This window comes from Schistocerca americana, chromosome 1 (genome assembly GCF_021461395.2).
Source record: "Schistocerca americana isolate TAMUIC-IGC-003095 chromosome 1, iqSchAmer2.1, whole genome shotgun sequence".
Lineage (NCBI taxonomy): Eukaryota > Metazoa > Arthropoda > Insecta > Orthoptera > Acrididae > Schistocerca > Schistocerca americana.
The window spans coordinates 930,332,981-930,355,628 of record NC_060119.1 but is presented as its reverse complement, the minus strand read 5'-3'; the positions used below and the strand labels follow the sequence as shown (position 1 = coordinate 930,355,628).

At 39.8% G+C, this 22,648-nt stretch overlaps 1 protein-coding gene across 1 annotated transcript in view; it reads right to left on the bottom strand.

The window, feature by feature from the left end:
• The window catches only part of LOC124615378 (eIF-2-alpha kinase activator GCN1), a 283,362-nt gene that overhangs the window by 62,418 nt on the left and 198,296 nt on the right, over nucleotides 1-22,648 (bottom strand). The window contains exons 25-28 of the mRNA XM_047143206.1: nucleotides 19,437-19,726; nucleotides 4,886-5,081; nucleotides 4,669-4,808; nucleotides 4,444-4,592 (exon numbers count right to left, since the gene is read on the bottom strand). Of these exons, the coding sequence (XP_046999162.1) occupies nucleotides 4,444-4,592; nucleotides 4,669-4,808; nucleotides 4,886-5,081; nucleotides 19,437-19,726 (775 nt within the window). The remainder of the gene's footprint in view (nucleotides 1-4,443; nucleotides 4,593-4,668; nucleotides 4,809-4,885; nucleotides 5,082-19,436; nucleotides 19,727-22,648) is intronic.

Here is a 22,648-nt window from a genome sequence, read left to right as displayed (position 1 = left end):
ACTGCATTCCTGATATCCACGGTACACTCGTGAACTGGTTGTACAAGAAAATCTCCACTTTATCGCTACCTCGGAGATGCTGTGTCCGATCGCTTGTGTGCCGACTATAACACCAAATTCAAACTCACTTGAATGTTGATAACCTGCCACTGTAGCAGCAATAACAGACCTAACAACTCCGCCGGACATTTGTTGTCTTATATAAGTGTTGCTGTCCACAGTGCCATATTCTGACTGTTTACATATCTCTGTATTTGAATATGCATGCTATACCAGTTTATTTGGCACTTCAGTGTAAATTACCTTAATTAATTTTAATAATCTATAAAGTTGAGGCACTGTATATTACTCTTTACCATATAGGTTGCACCTGGTGATGTGGCTTTGGCCCATGAAACTGGTTGTGTATCAATAAAACAGCAATCTTACCAGCTGTCAGCAGAATTCTTCTTATCATCATCCCTTCCAACAGCTGCAGATGCCCAGAATATAAAAATACTTTTTATCATAGTGTGTTCAATTCTGTTCTATCAACGTACAGTACAGACCATAATAAATGCACCCCTTACAGATATAATTCATATTTTGACCACTTTGATCATGTCAGACTAAAGCAGCACATCACTGACCGTCTTACATGATCAAAAAGGAATAGGATCACTGTGACCTTGCCATTGCAGCCCAAACTCTACTTCAGTGTGATTCCTAACATCAAGCACAATGAGTGGCAACATCCCATACTGTTGGAACCACATAAGCTGACAAATTCTCAGCAGCACATCTTCTAGGATTGTTCAAATCAAACAATGGAAAATCTAGGACGGAATAATGACAATAATACGAAAAGGATGAACTGCTACTCACCATACTGTGGAGATGCTGAGTAGCAGAGAGGCACAACAACAACAACAACAACAACAAAACACACACACACACACACACACACACACACACACACACACACACACACACACATTCTCATTCTCTCTCTCTCTCTCTCTCTCTCTCTCTCTCTCTCTCTCTCTCTCTCTCATGCAAACATAACACACACATATACGATCACGGTTTCTGGCTGCCTGGGGCAGAGCGCATGATGGAAGAAGCAGCAGCAGGAGGAGGAGATTAGCATTTAACGACCTGTTGACAAAGTGTGCTAAATGCAAGTCCAGCGTGCTAAGCACTGCAGCACCTTGCTTGGTATGGGAGAAGCAATCTAGGGGTTGGTGGTAAGGAGGAGGCTGGGGGGGGGCGGGGGGGGGAGGGGGAGGATAGCAGGGTAGGAGTGGGGGATGGTAAAATGCTGCTTATGAGAGCATATAGGGTCGAGGTGGAGAGAGAGTAGGGCAACTATGTGCAGTTGGGAGGTTGGATTGTGGGTGAAGGAGGTGGGACAGCAGCAAAGGAGAGAAATAAAAAAATTATGGATTTGTTGATGGAACAGAGAGCTGTGTAATGCTGGAATGGGAACAGGGAGGGGGCCAGATGGATGAGGACAGTGACTAACGAGGGATGAGGCCAGGAGGGTTACGGGAACATAGGATGTACTGCAGAGAGAGTTCCCAGCTGCGCAATTCAGAAAATCTGGTGTTGGTGGGAAGGATCCATATGGCACAGGCTGTGAAGCAGTCATTGAAATGAAGGATATCACGTTTGGCACCGTGTTCTGCAACGGGTGGTCCACTTGTTTCTTGGCCACACTTTGTCCGTGGTCATTCATGTGGACAGATAGCTTGTTGGCTGTCATGCCCACATAGAATGCAGCACATTGGTTGCAGCTTAGCTCATAAATCAGATGACTGGTTTCACAGGTAGACCTGCTTTTGATGGGATAGGTGATGTTAGTGACCGCACTGGAATAGGTGGTGGTGGTGGTGGTGGTGGTGGTGGTGGTGGTGGGAGGATGTATGGGACAGGTCTTACACCTAGGTCTATTCAGGGACATGAGCTATGAGGCAAGGGGGTTGGGAGTAGGGGTGACGTAGGGATGGACGAGGATACTGCGTAGGGTCGGCGGGTGGCAGAATACCAAGGTGGGAACAGTGGGAAGGTTGTGTGTAGGACATTCCTCATTTCAGGGCACAATGAGAGGTTGTCAAAACCCAGGCGGATAATGTGCTTCACTTGCTTAAGTCCAGGGTGGTACTGAGTCATGAGGGGAATGCTCCTCTGTTGCCAGATTCCACTCTTAACTCAGTACCACCCGGGACCGGAGCAACTGATTACAATCTCTGCCAGGGTTTTGACCACCTTTCGTCGTGCCCTGAAATGAGAAATGTCCTGCCCACTATCCTTCCCACCCCTCCCACAGTGTTATTCTGCCATCCACTGAACCTGCACAATATACTTGTCCATCCTTATAAAACCCCTGCTCCCAACCTTTTACCTCATAGCTCATACCCCTGTAATTGACCTAAGTGCAAGACCTGTCCCGTATATCATCCCACCACCGCCTACTCCAGTCTGGTCACTATCACCACTTATCCCATAAAAGGCAGGGCTACCTATGAAACCATTCATGTGATTTACAAGCTAAGCTGCAACCACTGTGCTGAATTGTACTTGGGCATGACAACCAACAAGCTTTCTGTCCATATGAATGGCCACCGACAAACTGTGGCCAAGAAACAAGTTGCTGAACATGTTGTCAAACATGATATCCTTCATTTCAATGTCTGCTTCACAGCCTGTGCCATATGGGCCCTTCCCCTGTCCTCAGCCATCCAGCCCCTTCCCTGTTCCCATCATTTCAGTGCTACACAGCCGTCATTTTACCATCACACTCAGTCTTTTTACTTCTCCCTTTTTCCACTACCCCCCCCCCCCCCCCCCCCCACCTCTCCCCTGCACTCCGTCTAACCTGCAGCACTTCACTATCTCTCCCCCTCCCTGTCGCAGCCTCCTCCTTACCACTTACACCCACCCAGTTGCTACTCCCATTATGCACTGGTGCTGCTGCTCACAGTGTGGTTCCAGTTACCTGAGACTGCAGTCGTGTGTGTGAGTTACGTTCATGTGTGTGAGTGTGTGTGTCTACGTCTATTGTTGACAAAGGCCTTAATGACCAAAAGCTTTATTTGTGACAGTCTTTTTGTTGTGCCTATCTGCGACTCAGCATCTCGCTATAAGGTGAGTAGCAACTATCCTATTCATAATATTTTTATACAGTGTCTTTCACTATTTATAACAGTCTGCAAACATTGCAGTAACTTTTCATTATGTTTACTGTAGAAACTGCGCAGTTTTGAAGTGAAGAAGTCATAGAGTCATGTTCGGAGCACATTTTCATACAGAAAGGAAGGTCACTGAAGGCTGTTTGATAGAGAGCAGAAAAGTGAAAATCTGAGGGTGCAATATCAGATGAATATGGTGAGTTCGGAATGACTTCCTGACGCAAATCTTACATTGTATTTTCTGTCAGTCTACAAAAATGCAGGCTGGCATTATTGTGGAGCAGCATCAGTTCATGCACCTTCCTGTTCAAATGTCAGAAGTGATGGTTACAATTCAAGGAAGCTATTAGTAGTACATCATACCATACCTGTTCCACCAGATGCATGCATGTTTTTGTACAGGAGGTTGCTGCTTTGTCTGGGCTCAACCATTCATTTCTTTTCCTTATGTTAGCATAAAGACACCACTTCTCATCACCAGAAATGATACAGGACAGGAATGGTGACAGTTCATCACATCTGCCAGGTATTTCTGTACACTGATTTGGATCACGTGGATTAATCTGTTTAAATGATCTTCATCAAACCCCTGAAGGTCTTCCTGAATGTGGAGAGTCACTAACGTCAAAATAATCCTCATTAAAATGAGAAAATAATTTTCTTGCCATAATCCATCCAGTGACAATATCCCCAATCAAGGCACAAATGTTTCTGGGGGCCTCCGCTATTGTCACTCCTTTACTGAACTTAAAGAGAAGAATGTGTTGGAAATGTTGCAATTTATCCACTTGGCACTCCACTCACTAACTCCAAATAATATGTAACCTCAAATAGTAACAATGAACTACAAATAAAAAAATGACAACCAATACATAAACCCATAGCAACTGGAATACCAACTGCAAAACAAAAATGCTATGAACTTATGCACCAACTTTATAACTGGAAACTTCTTACAAATCTGGATGCTAAGCACTAAGGGCATGGAAGACAATTTGATGTACTTTCAAGGTGTAATACAGATACTGCTTTATTGTCAGCATATAAATACATCCTGATTGTAGAATGAGTCCGTGAAACCCCAATCACTAGATGGAACAGGATTATTCAAAAGGACCAGATTGTGGGTGGAAAGCAAATACTGAGTCAATGACTCATACCACTAAGAACCTATACTACATGTAACAAAAAAATTGAACACTTAACTTTAATTTTCCATTCTTCATTGATAACACTGCATAATAGGAACTATCTCAGTAGGTGAAAAACAAACCTGTAACGAATTCTCCAGTTGTCATCAAACAACCCTTTTTCAAGTTCTGGCAACAGTAGCATTATGGCTGTGTCAGCATACAGATTAACAATTCTTTGCCCTGCCTTTAATGCTGTGTCTCTGACATATTCATTTTCATCTGCCAGAGCCTGAAACAATGTGTGTTCAGTAAAAATGATAAATAGAATAATGACAGCAGCAAGGAGTAATTTAACGGCAACTTACCTTAAGAATAGGATTAATTATTTGCCCTATGTATGGAGTAAATTCATTAGTGAAGACTACAGGCATATAAATAAACATCATTATGTAACCATCTTTCACATGTGGAGCGATATCAGTTCTTTCAGCTGTGCTTATTATTTCTGTAACAGAGTAATAATAATGTAAATAATTCGTAAATGTATACAGGTTGATTTGACAGTGGCTTTATCTGACATACCAGGCATTAATTTATGAAGTTTCTCAACTCCCAGACCACCAACAACTTCACTAAGGCCCTGAGCTGCACCAGAGCGGTCCACTGAACTTGATTCTGATGTTAATGTCTGCATAAGCCATGGGAGCAGATCTTCAAAGCTTGATTCTCCCATACCTCGTACCATGGCACCAAGAGCTCTTGCTGATACACTACGAACCTAAATACAAAAAGAATTAAGCTTGTAATGTATTAGGATACAATTCACCTTCATAATGAAGCAAAAAAATTATAATTATGTGAAATGGTCTGAGTGTGCTTCAAAACAATCTGTGTGATGGACCAGGAAGCAGTTTATGAAGTTCTGATATAAATCAGGTGTCCCTCTAACACTAAGTCCTACATTGATATTAAGAATGTGCTTTCTTTTTAGCACTAAAATTGGGGGAATACCATAGTTAAAACACACAATATACTCAAGAATAAATCCAGTTGGTGGCTAAGTGATATTTGGACTCTTCTCAGAGAGGCAGTCCACTTAAGACACCCTGTTACAATCACAAAGAGACAAAGACAGCCAGCCAGTGCTTTTCATCAAGAGGCACAGCTCCCAGTATTACCAATAAAAAACACTAGTAATTGATAATACTCCTACTTTTGAGGACAATACAGTCTCTCTTCAAGGAGTATCGTGGACTGAAGGTAAAGGAGAATTAGTATATAAGATCTTGTGAACAATGAGGCAATTAGAGACAGAGTATAAACTCAGATCTATGAAAGTTGTGGAAGAAAATTAGCTGTAGCCATTTCAAATGAACCTACCTGACATTTGCCTTAAGCAATTTAAAAAAACTATGGAAATATGGACAGCTGAAAGCACTGCCCTCCTGAATGTGAGTCTAGTGTCTTATAAAGTCTATCACCTACCCTGGCAACAGAGGAACTGATGGAAGAGGGTTTGAAAAGAGGTAGAAGGTGATGGGGGCAGATAACACTTACTTTAAGTTGACAGAGAACTATTTATTATTATGAAGAAGAAGAGAGGCAAAGATAAAGGAAATAATATTGGAGACAGAGTGAGGTATAAGATGGTTCATTAGTAAGTGCAGTGCAACTTTTGAGAATGATCATAGATCATGAGAGGTAAAGATGAATTAAAGAGGAAGATTAATGGACGATGGAAAGAATAAAGCAATTAAGAAATAGGTAATATAAGAAATGAGGGAAGTGAGGTGGGGCAAGACAGAAAGAAGGAAAAATACTATGTCCTTTACGGAGGAAGGGAGGCTTTGCATGATAGGTTGGAGGTACTGGTCCATCAGAACTGCGATAAGTTTTGTTGCAATGATGATTGCTGCAACAGTGGGACCTAACAGGGCAGCGTGACTTAATTTGGATGTGGGAATGAAAGTCAGGGCTTTCAGTGGGTATCTAGAGCAGAGTGGGATATGGATAAGATGTTTCACTAATTGAGTCAAATCCAGGGTATGGAAGGTGTTGGTCTGAGGTCAAGGGTGCATTACATAACCCAGGTGGTTAGCAGTGCAGCTGACTGGGAGTTGAGTACATACCAGTTTGCAATTGTGACTCCAACTGGGCAGGATCAATGTAACTGTGGAGCGCTGTAATATATACAAGCATATGTAATAAAGTGAGAGTTTGGATCTATCAAAAATGCCTGAGGAGTTGACAGTTATGAGAACTTCCAAGAAAATATAAATATTTGCCAAAAGAAATGTCCCGTGGGATGGTGGTGGTGTATTTGTAGCTGTAGAAAAGGATCTTAAATTAAGACAAATCGAATCTGCATGAAAAATGGTGTGGGTACGTGCACTAATCACAAATGGAATAAAAGTTGCATTTAGACCCTTCTATCGGCCAGCAACCTCAGCTGCAGAAGTAACTGATAACTTAGAGGGTAAACACCATTCCCTGTTAATTATGTATCCAAGCTGTGATGTACAGTGCCATTAGAATTTAAGTTTCTGTTTCAAAGTGATGTAAATAAAGAATCACCACTCAGATTGACATCATATTTAAACAGAATATTATTGAAGAAAGGTGAAAAAAAAATTAATGAAAATTTTACCAGTAGACAGAATTGTAAGTGCAGAATATGCAAAACAAAAGAAGTGGAGTACACAGTTGTTTTTCAGTTTGTGGCTGAGACACACAGCATGATTGTCTTAATGCAGAATTGTGTGCTGCTGGTAAAACTCTTTTACAAGAACAGTGATTGTGAACCAGTAGCTCTGTAGGAGTTCCAAACACTCATGGGTACAAAAAAGCAATGGTCCCATATCTGCCAAAGGCATGGAGAAAATGATTACAAAATTAAATACAACAGGTTCTCTTGAAGTGCAATGTGACAAAGGAAGAAAAGCAGCTGATCCAATGTCTGTCAAAGATGCAGCCACAGCGCTTCAGGAGGAGTCAAGTGGTGATGTGCAAACATGCAGTGCACGGGGAATTGCCCCAACTTTAGATATGTCTGTGAGCACAGAGCATAAAATTCAACTACATACCGTGCATTGCTATCCATACAAAACTATCCATTTTCTGGAGTTGCTTCCTGATGACCTGCCAGTAAGACAAACATTTGCTCTATGACTTCTTTCTCGCATGGAAGTAGACAATAAATGGCCATGAAACATTCTGTGGACAAACGAAGTCCATTTCCATCTCGAATGACATGCCAATGTACAGAATTGGTAAATAAGGTCAAGCTCCCATTCTGCAAATGTAGCTGTGTGGTGTGGGTCGATGGTATTATTTATCATAGGGCCATATTTTCTCGAAGAGATGGTCCGGCACGTCGTGTTACCTTTACCATCATTGGTAACCTTATGAGAGTCTTTGGCATACCAATGTCAATCCAATCCTTCAACAGTGTGGATGTGAGCGTAAAATCATTTTTATGCAAGTTGGTACTCCTTCGCTCATGGCACAACCAGTGAAGCAGCTGCTCCAGAGGCATTTTGGAAATGCTGGAGTTATCAGCTGTCATTTCCCTACAGCCTGCTGTCCAGATCACCTGATCTTAATCTGTGTGGCTTTTGGCTTTGGGGTTATCTGAAAGATGCTGTGTTAATGCTCCGACTACAAATGTTGCTGAATTACACTGTGCAACACATTCTGAACGTGACCATTGAGGCACTTCGATCTGTTGTGGAACATGCCATTTCTCAATTTGAACTTGTGGCAGAAAACAGTGGGCAGCATACTGAATCTGTTTTGTACCAGTCTCACAACATTTAAAAAACAATTTCATTGCTGCTCCTTTTATGGTTTTTTGCCTCAGGACAAATAAAAACCTATTCTTCCCATCATGCACACTGCACAGTACTGTCGGTTTAATGTACAACTGGCACTATAGCCACCATATTGTGATTCCTCTGTTATTTGTAGCTGAATCCATTTATGTTATGAAACTTAAAGGCATTATTTGATGGGAAAACGTTCTTGAAGATTCTTTTGTTTCCATAATATTACCTCCTTTTTCAACACTATTCTCTCCAAATTTGATGTCACTCTGTGCAGTGGTTCTTTTTTAAAAGCATTCTGAAACTGGAACTTTAATTATAATCAACCTGTGATAATTGGAAGAGACTTAAATCACTCCACAAATTATCAGAGAAAATTACAATTTGACAAGTAGTGGATGAGACAAACTTTCTTGCTAAACATTTACAAAAACTTTTGCTGAAAATTAACTACGACATGTCGATGGCACCCTACTCCTAATGGAAATACACCATGCTTGTGGGAAAGAAATAGATCAAATCTCTTATACTATTTCCACACAGGGATTGTGATCAGTAATTGTGATGCATTTTACGGCAACAATAACGAAAACAATACAGAGGGCTAGAAAAGTACACAGAGAAGTTTCAATGTTCAATAAAGTGGGTAAGAAGGAGGTAACCTACTTCTCCAACATGATTTAGACACATTTGATACAGACAGTGAACATGTATAGTAACTGTGGGTCAAGCTCAAGCAAATAGTCAAACAAAGAATAAATGCACAGACAGAAAGATGTTATCTGACATATGTTTGTCTGCCACGAGGCAATGCATGAAACTTTCAGTAACTACTATGGCATATCATTATCACCTAATTTGTTAGATAAATAATTACTACTACTACTACTACTACTAATAATAATAATAATAATAATAATAATAATAATAACAATAATAATAATAATAAACCCCGTGGAGGCCCGGGAAAAGAATCGGCCTCCGGTATGTTCTGCCAGTCGTAAAAGGCGACGAAAAGAACAAACCACTAATAGGGCTAACCCCCCCTTTTAGTGTGATTAGTTGGTTCAGGACAGAACTAAAGAAGCCTCGGACAAGCGCCGTCATGGTCGGGGACGACGCTTGAACCCTATGCCCGCCCACAATGGTAACGACACTGCTAGCCAACTGGAAAATGATTTAAATCCATATAGAGGTGTTTTGCAGGATATGCTTCCTGCAACCACCCTAGAAGGAAAACAAAGACAGAGGATGAGATGGTCAGATGAAGTTAATCGACACCTCATGTTCTGTTATTACCAAGCAACAAACCTAGGAACCAACACAACTGGATACAGATCACAAGTATACACAACATTTATTACCAGATACCCAGAATTAAAATTTTTAACAGAACAACGATTAGCTGATCAGATCCGTGTAATAATAAAAAATAACAGGATACCCCAGTCAGAATTAGAAAACATCAAACATCAAGTACAACAAATACTGGAACAAAATTATGTGCAATCAGAAGAAGAAGAAAATACAGAAATGGACTCAAACATCCCAGAGCAAACAAACAAAGAACAACATGCACCAATTAAACAATCAGAGGAAAACGAAATCTTAAGACAGCCACCAGAACAAGCACAAATAGAACACGAAGTGACACAGATGTTAGATATAGAAGAAAAATTTCAGCTAACATATATAGAATACAAAGACACAAATACAGACATTAGACAATTCTTGTGTAGACCACCAAATAACCCACAAGTCGAAACAACAATAAAAACTATCAACACAGTCATACACAACAAAATAAATGAAAATACAACTATGGAAGAGTTACAACTACTGGTTTATATAGGAGGACTCACTACACTAAATATACACACTAGGCAGAGATCAGAACCAACCAACACACAGAAGAAACCCACAAAACCAGCATGGCAACACAGGCTACAGATCAAAATAGAAAAACTGAGAAAAGACATCGGACAGCTAACACAATTTATAAGAAATGAAATCTCGGAAAAAAAACGGAAAAGGTTAGGTAAAATCTCACAACAAGAAGCGACAGAGCAATTAGACGAAAAGAAGCAGAAATTACAAGCGTTGGCCAAACGACTCAGAAGATACAAAAAAAGTGAAAATAGAAGGAAACAAAACCAAACATTCAACACAAACCAAAAGAAATTTTACCAGACAATAGATAACACACACATTAAAATAAACAATCCACCAAACATAACAGACATGGAACACTTCTGGAGCAACATATGGTCAAACCCGGTACAACATAACAGGCATGCACGATGGATACAAGCAGAAACAGACACATACAAGATGATACCACAAATGCCTGAAGTGATAATTTTGCAACATGAAGTCACCCAAGCAATTAATTCTACTCACAATTGGAAAGCCCCTGGAAATGACAAAATAGCAAATTTCTGGTTAAAGAAGTTCACCTCAACACATTGACATCTAACTAAATTATTTAACAGTTACATTGCAGACCCATACACATTCCCTGATACACTTACGCATGGAATAACATATCTGAAACCTAAAGATCAAGCAGACACAGCGAACCCAGCTAAATATCGCCCCATAACATGCCTACCAACAATATACAAAATATTAACTTCAGTCATTAAACAGAAATTAATGACACATACAACACAGAACAAAATTATAAATGAAGAACAAAAAGGCTGTTGCAAAGGAGCACGAGGATGTAAAGAGCAACTGATAATAGATGCAGAGGTGACATATCAAGCTAAAACTAAACAAAGGTCGCTACACTACGCATACATTGATTACCAAAAAGCTTTTGATAGTGTACCCCACTCATGGTTACTACAAATACTGGAAATATACAAAGTAGATCCTAAATTGATACAGTTCCTAAACATAGTAATGAAAAATTGGAAAACCACACTTAATATCCAAACAAATTCAAATAATATCACATCACAGCCAATACAGATTAAGCGTGGAATATACCAAGGAGACTCATTAAGTCCTTTCTGGTTCTGCCTTGCTCTGAACCCACTATCCAACATGCTAAATAATACAAATTATGGATACAATATTACTGGAACATACCCACACAAAATCACACATTTGCTATACATGGATGATCTAAAACTACTGGCAGCAACAAATCAACAACTCAACCAATTACTAAAGATAACAGAAGGATTCAGCAATGATATAAGTATGGCTTTTGGAACAGACAAATGTAAGAAAAATAGCATAGTCAAGGGAAAACATACTAAACAAGAAGATTACATATTGGATAACCACAGCGACTGCATAGAAGCGATGGAAAAAACGGATGCCTATAAATATCTAGGATACAGACAAAAAATAGGAATAGATAATACAAATATCAAAGAAGAACTAAAAGAAAAATATAGACAAAGAATAACAAAAATACTGAAAACAGAATTGACAGCAAGAAACAAGACAAAAGCTATAAATACCTATGCCATACCAATATTGACCTACTCATTTGGAGTAGTGAAATGGAGTAACACAGACCTAGAAGCACTCAATACACTTACACGATCACAGTGCCACAAATATAGAATACATCACATACATTCAGCAACAGAAAGATTCACATTAAGCAGAAAGGAAGGAGGAAGGGGATTTATCGACATAAAAAACCTACATTATGGACAGGTAGACAATTTAAGAAAATTCTTTCTAGAACGAGCAGAAACTAGCAAAATACATAAGGCAATCACTCATATAAATACATCGGCTACACCACTGCAATTTCATAACCACTTCTACAACCCTTTAGATCACATAACATCGACAGACATGAAGAAAGTAAATTGGAAAATGAAAACACTACATGGCAAGCACCCGTATCATCTAACACAGCCACACATCGATCAAGACGCATCCAACACATGGCTAAGAAAAGGCAATATATACAGTGAGACAGAAGGATTCATGATTGCAATACAGGATCAAACAATAAACACCAGGTATTACAGCAAGCATATTATTAAAGATCCCAATACCACAACGGATAAATGCAGACTTTGTAAACAACAAATAGAATCAGTAGATCACATCACAAGCGGATGTACAATACTAGCAAATACAGAATACCCCAGAAGACATGACAATGTAGCAAAAATAATACATCAACAGCTTGCCTTACAACATAAACTTATAAAACAACATGTTCCCACATACAAGTATGCACCACAAAATGTACTGGAGAATGATGAATACAAATTATACTGGAACAGAACCATTATAACAGATAAAACAACACCACATAACAAACCTGACATCATACTCACCAATAAAAAGAAAAAATTAACACAACTAATCGAAATATCCATACCCAATACAACAAATGTACAAAAGAAAACAGGAGAAAAAACTGAAAAATACATCCAACTGGCCGAGGAAGTCAAGGACATGTGGCATCAGGATAAAGTTGACATTATACGGACATTTGGCTAAAGTTGACATTATACGGACATTTGGCATCAGGATAAAGTTGACATTATACCAATTACACTATCAACTACAGGTGTCATACCACACAATACCCACCAGTACATCAATGCAATACAGCTACATCCAAACTTATATATACAACTACAGAAATCCGTAATTATTGATACATGTTCAATTACCCGAAAGTTCCTAAATGCAATATAACATATACCGTACAGTTAAAAGGAAGTGACGCTTGATCAAGGTCCGCATCACTTTCCATTTTTGACCAGACATAACGTCTGAGAAAAGAAAGAAATAATAATAATAATACTCTACTCACCACGTAGCAGCAAGAAAAAACAAATATAAAGGTTAAAGAAGTGTGTAAGCTTTTGGAGCCAGTGGCACCTCCTTCTGGCAGGAGGGCTGAAGGGGAATGAAGAGGGATGAAAGGAAAGGACTGGTTAGGTTTAGGAAATGGGAAATGTTTGGAAAAGGTGCCCAGAACCCCAGGACAGGGGTGGCTTGCCAGACAGGATAAGGTAAGGCTGATTGTTGGGTACTGCACTGGATGAGATTTGAAAACCTCAGAACTTAAAGGTGGAAGATAGGGTAATAAGCAAGACCGAGATTACTGGCAAAACATCGTGCAAGAGTTAGTACAAGTGGAAAGCTAAGTGCATTATATGCGGTAGAGGTTACAGGAAAGCAAAATAGACAAGTCGGAAAACAACAGGTATAGGAAACTAAAAGGGAATGAAGAAAGGAATACTTGCTGATGCTGAGAATATTAAACAAAATAATCAATGTAAATGATGAGCAGGTGGATGGCGAGAACCGAGAACAAGTTGTAACGGCAGTTACCATCTGCGGCGTTCTGGGAAACTGGTGCCTGAGAGAAAAATCGATATGGCACATGTGGCGTAACAGGCACTGAGGTCATGACTGTCATGTCGCGGAGCATTTCTATTCATGGAGATACCATACTCAATTTTCTACGGAACCACAAAATCACTTGAGAATGGCCTAGAAGGATGAAACTAGTTCTGCACAAATAAAAAGTAATACAGCAAAAGTGGAAAATTCCACCTTTTTTGAATACTGCATGAATTATTCTGTAGTTATATTTGCTATTAGATGACAAAAGCATACGAGGGCTATTCAGAAAGTAGGGAACTTTCCGTCTGACACTGCTAGGCGCGCACTGACCGCGTATATTTTTGGTATGTGCGTGCTCGGCAGCTCAGTCGGCATTCATCCGTGATAGCAGGAATGTCTCTGCGCATCTGGTTCTTTTGATATTCGAATTTGAAATGTGCGCTGTAATTGAAAATCCCGCCAATTGTCAGGTGCGGTCTATGATATGATTTTTGTTGGCAAAAAACCTAAATACCTATAGAAATTTATCGTAAACTGTGTGAAGTGTATGGAAACAACGTTATGAGTGAATGTTCCATCTGGAATGGTGCATTCAGTTTAAAAATGGCTGAACCAATGTTCATGATGAAGAGAAGAGTGGACGCCCAAGCATTGTGACTGTCGATCTTGTCACTAAAGTTGATGAAACAATTAGTGAAAACCGTCGCTTCACAACAACGGACCTTGCTCTTTCTTTTCCATAAGTTTCACGGACTTTGTTGTTTGAAATTGTCACTCAAAAGGTAGCCTACCACAAATTTTGTGCACTATGGGTCCCAAAATGCTTACAGATCACCACAAAGAACAGCAAATGGGGGCAACATTGACATTTCTGGAGACCTGCCACAAACATGGCGATTCATTATGGGATCGAATCATAACCAGTGACAAGACTTGGGTGAAGCATGTCAATTGTGAGACAAAATTACTGTCCATGGAGTGGGGGCACCCAAGGTACTCCCAAAAACCAAGAAAATGTTTGCAAACCATGTCAACAAGGAATTTGGTGGCGACAGTGTTTTGGGTAGGCAAGGGGTGAGTTTCTTATTGATTTCCTCGAACGTGCAGCAACCGTAAATTCTGCCCAGTACTGTCAAACTTTGCACAGCCTTAGAAGAGCAGTTCAATACAAAGCCGACGTCCAAAATTTTGTTTTTGCGTGACAACGCCTGACCTCATATGGCAAACTGCACAAAAGAACTTCATAATTCATTCAAATGGGAAATTTTTCCTCATCTGCCCTACAGCCACGATCTTGTACCAAGCGACTTCCACTTGTTTCCCAAGATGAAGAATTGGCTTACAACACGAGGCTTTGATGACAACGTGGAACTCCAGGCCGATGAGAGTCACTGGCTGAAGCCTCAGGCGGCAGAATTTTACGATGAAGGTCTTTCAAAGGTTTTTCACCGCTATGATAAGTGCCTCAATGTGTTACGTTCCCTACTTTCTGAATAGCCCTCATATATCACTGGTTCACACTTGATTCAAATGTTTCTTTGAACAGGAACTGTCCAACAAGACTCACCAATTGGTGCTTGTGTTCAGCACATCTCATGCTACCATATGGGGAGTGATATATGAACATCCCTGCCATCTGCATAAATTCCAGGCAAACTAGTAGAGGACTACACACAAGTACAACTTGTGGTACGTTATTTTATAGTATCGCATACTCCAGCTATAATTCCCAAATTTGGTCTATAAACTGCCAAAGTCCACTCTGCAATCAAGTTTGAGGCCAAGATTTTGAACTGCTTTGTAAAGTATACATTCTAATTGGGTTTCCTGACAATATGTTAAGTGCTGAAATGTTCTCTAACTTGGATGCTTCACAGCATCCTTACTATGAATTTCTGGACATAGGTTCCATTCTGTAAAACTGATTGAGTTTACTGTCCTAATGAACACACAAAGTATTCTGCAAGTGTAGTCCAGGTGTTCATCTTATACTGCTAATGAGTTCCATAACTAATTAAGACTGCAAACAAAATTCAAAGAAGCTTTGAAGATCCGAACTCATACTTACAAGGCCCCACACAACTACGCGTTTCTCTCTTCAAAAATTTCCAGTTTGCCATTCCACGAAGTCAGCATTGTTAGTGTTTTTACATCCACTCTGTATATAGGAATGACCACTGCCGTAATAGACAATTACATGAATGGATATAAATTGCCCATGTTGGTGTGACATCCAGTATGCAACTGCTAAGAATATCCACAACATGATACAAGAAACCCGAGTTGCTGCTATAAAAGACAGACTAGAATCACCATACCAAGCCCAACTTGCCCCACTCTATGCAGAATAGAACTTATTTTCTCTCATCCAACCATCTCCTTTGACTTAACACCTCCCCACCATCCCTTTACTTTCTGGTGGCTAGTAGCATAATTATTCAGTCACTTATTTTGCTTTGTCTCTATTTTCTCTCTCTCTCTCTCTCTCTCTCTCCCCCCCCCCCCCCCCCCCCCCCTTTCTTTCCATTCCTGAATTCCACTATTCTCTCCGCTTTGCATTTTCTCATCCTTTTCCAATCCACTTGTACTTCTCATTCTATCCCTTATATCATCTATGAACTGAAGGTGGTACATTACGTTGAAATATATTAGCTCTGATCCCTCACTCTCTTTCTCCTCATCAATGCTTTCCTTCTTCCTCATACTACCCACTTGACCCAAATTGATCCCTGTAGTCTTCCTTATAATGGGGCTTGTTGTATTTAGAGTTCTAATCTTCCGGTAATGTTCATGTACTACCACATACACATTATAACATAAAGCTAGCCTCAAGCTTATGCTTGTTAGTTTGATATTACAGTACAGATGTAATAACATTAATTTGGTAATTCACAGTTACAGTGGAGTTTCCACAGTGAAAAAACTTTTACTATCCATAGAAATTAAAGATGAAGAGTTAAGAAACACGACTGAATATATGAATTACAGTATATACAGAATATCTAGGTTCTGTCATATGTTTGGAACATTAGTACTTCCCTGGATGATTTCCTCCTGATCACATGGTGTTTACTCTAACATACATGGGCTGGATAGAAAGTAGTGGCAGCACTGTTTTAATTCACATCAGGCTTTATTGACAGACATTCACTATATTACATGTCCTCAATTTAATAGCCCCACATCTCAATTACCTTCCTCCACACAGCTGGAAGGCATCGTACACCATTCAGCACTTCCAGCTCTGTCTATGTCTTGCAAGGACCACCCTATGGCGAAGATATCTTCTCTTAAGTCATAGTATGAGTGACAAAGTGGTTCCTTCATTTTGGAAAACAGGTCATACAGGTCATAATCACATGAACTCATATTAGGTGAATACGGTGGATATTACAGTGTCTCCCACCCTCACCTACACAGGAGCTCCCACACAGGGCGAAGATTTGCCATATGGTATCTAGCGTTGTCAAGAAGTAGCGTTGTCAAGAAGGAACTTGGGATGCAGCACCGGAAGGTGCCATTGCTTACTTTCTCAGTGCAGGACGAAGGTGGTGTCACAAGAAATTGCATTGGTAGGCTGCAATGAACACCTGTCCCAGCAGTACAACGTGATGCAGGATTAACCCAAGAATATCATAAGCCACAATAACAATTACTTTTGTACCAGCTGTTTCACGGCTGCTTCTGTGGGTGAGGAGAAACAGGGCGTTTCCATTCACTGGATTGTTGCTTTAATTGTTATTTATATGAGCGATCCCAGGTTTCATCCTTAGTGATGATCCTTCCAAGAAAGTCATCACTCTCTCTGCGGTAGCAGTTGAGCAATAGTGTATTTGATTGTTTTATGGAAATAGTCTTAAATGGTTAACTACGTAACTTTATACTTATAACATGCTTTTTTCCTTCTTGAATTTCAGTATTCTTTTGCATAAAAGGAAATGAAATTCAAATAATTTGAATGCCTGCTAAAACATTCCATTCGAGTCATGTGATGCCTGTGATGTCACTGGCCAAGCTCGCTGAACCTACTGTCACAAAGTTAATTCACAGTGATGTCTTGTTTCAGAAAATTGATTACAAATGGTGTGTAGTACCACACTGTACAAATACATCCATAAAAACGCTTGAAAAATTGTTTTTGAGTGTTTCAGATAATGAGAAGGTGCAAAAAATTGGTCGCGTTGTACAGGTAAAATGCCACCACGTCAATGGCCAAGTTCCCTTACTTAATTAACAATGTCTTGCCTTCTGAAGTTTACCATTAATTTATGTCTGAGATACGCTTTCCCACTGTTACAAAGAAGGACAGCATCAGACAACGAAATTAAACTCTTCCTAAAAATTATTGCTGCATCCACTTCATTGCACATCATTGGTAGCTCAGTTGGAAGAGCAGTGCTTTATATCTGGTGATATCTTCATTACTAGCAATGCATTCCAAAAACGGTAGTTGTTTGTAAGCAAAGTAGGTGCATTTATCTTCAGCTGCCCACTTCTCACACTACAATTGATGTGGAGCTGTATACAATACAACATACCACTGAAACAACTGCTACAATGCGTTCTTGCTAATGCTGTTTTCATATTTCGTGTAAAACTTTCAAAAATTTATGACCCTTGCACAATTTGAACCAGTGTTACCCTTATCCGTAATTACAAGTGCTACCCACTGCGCCACAGTGTGAGCGCTTTTGGTGCTGTATCTTGTGAGTATCTTGTAGTGGAAATCAAAATTAAGATGTAAGGATAACTTTATTATGCTTTGTGTCTTATTTCATGACTGATAGTCATCAATCTAGATATCACATATGGACCCATTTGCAAAAGTTCCACAATTACTTAGTTAGTTTTGAGCAAGACTAATGATGTTGCAGAGAGCAGGAAAAAGAATATCTGTCCTTGCACATATCGCCACCCTAAATGAGTCGAGCATAAAACTTCCCATTTTCACAAGGTTTCCACTATCAGTGTTCACAAATTTCCTTGCTGTAAATGTGTTTTCCATCACTAAATAGCTAAACTATTTGAAGAAAAAGTACGGAAAAACCTAATAACTTTGGCTAACATTCCTGCAACACACGTGTAGCTTCGTCTTACTCCTAGTCTGTGACATCACCAGAGCTTCAGCCAATAACAGACTGTTTTCGATCATGTGACTAAAACTTTATATTTAATGATTTTTAAGCTTTAATTACATAAAAATAAGAGAGATCTTGTGAGACTATTGACTGTAAATATGATTTGAATGTTATAGTCACTCCGAACAACAACAATCTGAGTTTAAGTGTGTAACGACGTCACTGTTGTACCTTGGTCATTGCATGTGGTACCAAATGCACTGCACTTTTGTGGAACCCATGAACATTGTGCAAAATATGGAGCACTTTGTGGCACATGACTATCTCTGTGGTTAACTCAGGTGCAGCAGGGATTCAACGAGCTCAACTGTCATGACGTTTGTGGGGGGGGGGGGGGGGGGGGGGGCGTACAGAACGAGGCCAATGTTAAATTACATTCCTGCCGTCCTGAAACACTCTCACCCATTCTGCCACCATACAATATGGCAATCCTGCATCACCAAAAGCCAAAAGCCTCATGCAGTCACTGAAACCATTGTTGTGCAAATTGACCATGTGCCACTTCAATCTTGATCTACGCACATTGCTCAGTTTTCCTAAAACTGTTTGGGCACTTGAACTGGCCTCTTGCAATTCCAGACAATAGACACTGAAAGTGCCTCCCACACAACCATCACCACTAACTCTACTACTTCAACTGACCTCGTACAATCAGATACAGACAGTATACATGTCATTTCATGCACGTCCTTCATTTTACAGCATTGGTGCTTCTACTTTTTATCCAATCCTCATATTTCTCTGTGATGTATGTACCATTAAAAAAGAGCAATGAAAATTTATTTATGTATAATCACAGTAACACATACAAAGTGTATATACAAATTTACGCACCTCTGGTACGGGATCCAGTAATGATGTTTTCAGTCCTGGGATGATAGTTGGGAGATATGGTGTTAAATCTTTCTGATCTGTCAAGGAATACATATTTCCTATTATCTGAGCAGCCATTTTACGTGTCTCCGTAGATCTGTCCATAAATGCTCTTTGCACAACTGGCATAATGAGTGCCAACGACGGAGCATCAATGAAGTGAACAAACTGCGTGTCAAGAAGAGTCTGTAAGCATGTGGCGGTCTTATTTGATGGATCCTGTAGAGCCTCCAGTAAAACTGGGACAATTGCTTAAAAAGAAAGAAACCATCATGTAAATACAAAAGACTAAATATATAACTTAGCACAGGAAACGAAAAAAGCAACAAAAGATTAAGGTATGTTCATCTCGCAATTATGTGATGTATAAGTGGAAACTGACTTACAATCTTTGGAAGACAGTGTTGTCCTTGAAAAGTACAAGATTAAACAAAATAAAGCAATAATCTAACAACAAGACTTCAAGATATAGTATTATTGTTATACAGAGCAGTAAAAAAGTTCAAACACAACAAAAGAGAGATGTTATAGACATGTTTCACTGACATTGCATAAAAGGATGTGATACCCATACATTTCAGAGCACCAGCAGCTATGATGAATTTGTGTTGTACATATTACCACTAATAACTCACATTAAATAGCTGAATCTGAAGTCTCCGAATCCATTACTATAGTTAATAACAATTTAATTCACACGTTGAAAGGAAACAATACACATGAAATTTAATCAAAGCAAGTGTCAATTTAGGGGTGAAGTCCTATGTTTTGTATGGGCTGTGGAGGACATAAATGAGACAAGAGTTCATAACTGGAGGTAAATAATTAAACATTTTGTTAATAAATACAGTTTTTAATCTTACAAGTTAGGCTGTTTTTACAGCAGGCGGTGATCCAGGAGAAGTGATTCTGCACAGCTGGGTGAGATCAAGCCATCTCCAAAATTGGGCAGGGAGAATGTTACTTTCTCAATTTTGGACTGTAAAAACATTTTAACAACTATCAGACTAAACCACATCCATTTCTAGAGTCAAGAAAAAACATCTCTATTATAACAAGGAGGTCATTAGATATGGAGCACAAGGTCAGATTGCAGAAAGACGTTGAAGGCAATAGTGATGCCTTAAAGACAGTTGCCGTAAGTAATTTAGTGATATTACAGAAACCATACATCTGGATGGCTGGACAGAGAATGAACCCAGTCCTCCATAGTCTCTCTCTAAATGTCTTACCACGGAGCAATAATTCTCAAAAAATTCTGAAGAAAAATTTAGTTAAATAATATGATTATTTTTAAATTACATGTTGTACTACAATCTCTTATATTTACCACACATTGCAGCCCAACTTGAATGAGATTTGTGTTTACTGGTGTGAATAAGAGAAACCAAATGGATGGGAGGGAGGCCGACAGCTGAGAGGGAGAGGCAGCAAGAAAATTGGGATTGGAATTTGATACCAGTGAGCTCCAACCTGACAAAGGGGAGCAACTTGTGGGTGTAAAGGAAAGTGAAAGTCTTTTCAAAAAATTCTGGAACTTTGTCCACAAAATTTTTCAATGATTACCTTTTACTTATTGTGCAAGGTCTACAAAATACACTCCTTCACAATTGATACACCGGTCCCAACAATGTTTCCACTTCTGGAAGAAGTCTTGGTACGCCTCTTGCTGGATTGCACAAAGCAGCATCTGCAAATTTTCTTTTATCTAGTCTATCATTGTCCATCTTTGCCCTTTCGGAAATTAAAAGTCCACAGCGGCCAGGTCTGGAGAATACGGAGGATGGGGCAGCACAGTGATTTCGTTTTTTGTGCATTAGTCACGACCCAACAGGGGTGAAAGTGCAGGGGCATTTTCATTATGCGAGTGCCACGAATTGGCTCACCACATTTCAGGCTGTTTCCTTCTTACATGTTCTCGCAGGCATTCCAATACGTCTGGATAGTACCATCGATTAAGTTTGTCCCTGTGGCATGAATTCATGATGAACTAATCCTTCAAAGTCAAAGAAAACTGTCAGCATGGCTTTGACATTTGTCCTGACCTGATGAGTTGTTTTTGGTCTTGGAGAACCATTCCAAATTCATTGTGAAGACTGATCCTTGGTTTCAAAATCATAAATGCAGACCTACATCTCATCACCAGTTATGATTCTCTTAAGGAACATCTCATTCTCATCTGTGTGATCCAAAAGTTCTTCAGAGACTGCAAGTTGGGGGTCTTTCTGGTCTTGACTCATGAGCTGTGGGGCAAACTTGGCAGCTACCGAATGCATTCCAAGATGCTGTGTCAGAACTTCATGATCTGATCCAACTGAAACGTTACATTCTTCTGCATTATCTCAAACATTCAGGCTTCGACTGGCACGCACAATTCCATTGACGTTCTCGACATGAGCATCGTCTGTATACATTGAAGACAGTCCTGTACAAAAGCCATCTTTAACTTCTGTCCAACCATTTTTAAACAGCATGAACCATTTGTTACATCGAGCACAGCTTGAGCCTCATCATCACAGGTTTCCTGCATCATCTGATGTGTGTCTGAAGGTTTTTTTGAGTTTCACACAAAATTTAATGCAGATGTGTTGCCCTGCCATATCGAAATTTGCAAACTGTGTGACAACATTCTGCTCAATACAGCACTGAACAATAACTAACAACAAGCAACAATGAAACTTCCGACAGTTACACATTACCCACAGGTATGTGCAGGTATGACAACCGCATTTCCCTCCAAAACACCATTGGCACAAAATTACGAATGTTCCGGAATTCTTTGAACAGAACTCGAATATGTAACCTTTGTACACCAATGTTATGAAAAGTCAAACAATGGAAAATCCAGGATGGAATGTAACAATACGAGAGAAGGAAAGTTGCTAACAATCATAGCTTTCGGCCATTAAGACCTTTGTCAGCAGTAGACACACATACTCACCCAAGCGCGTCTGTAGTCTCAGACGTGTGTGCTATGCTAGTTGCGCTTGCGTGAGTGTGTGTGTGTGTGTGTGTGTGTGTGTGTGTGTGTGTGTGTGTGTGTGTGTGTGTGTGTGTACTGCTGACAAAGGCCTTAATGGCCGAAAACAATGATTGTGTGAATCTTTTTATTGTGCCTATCGCGATATTATGAAAAGGAGAGCTGTGACTCACCATACAGTTGAGATGCTGAG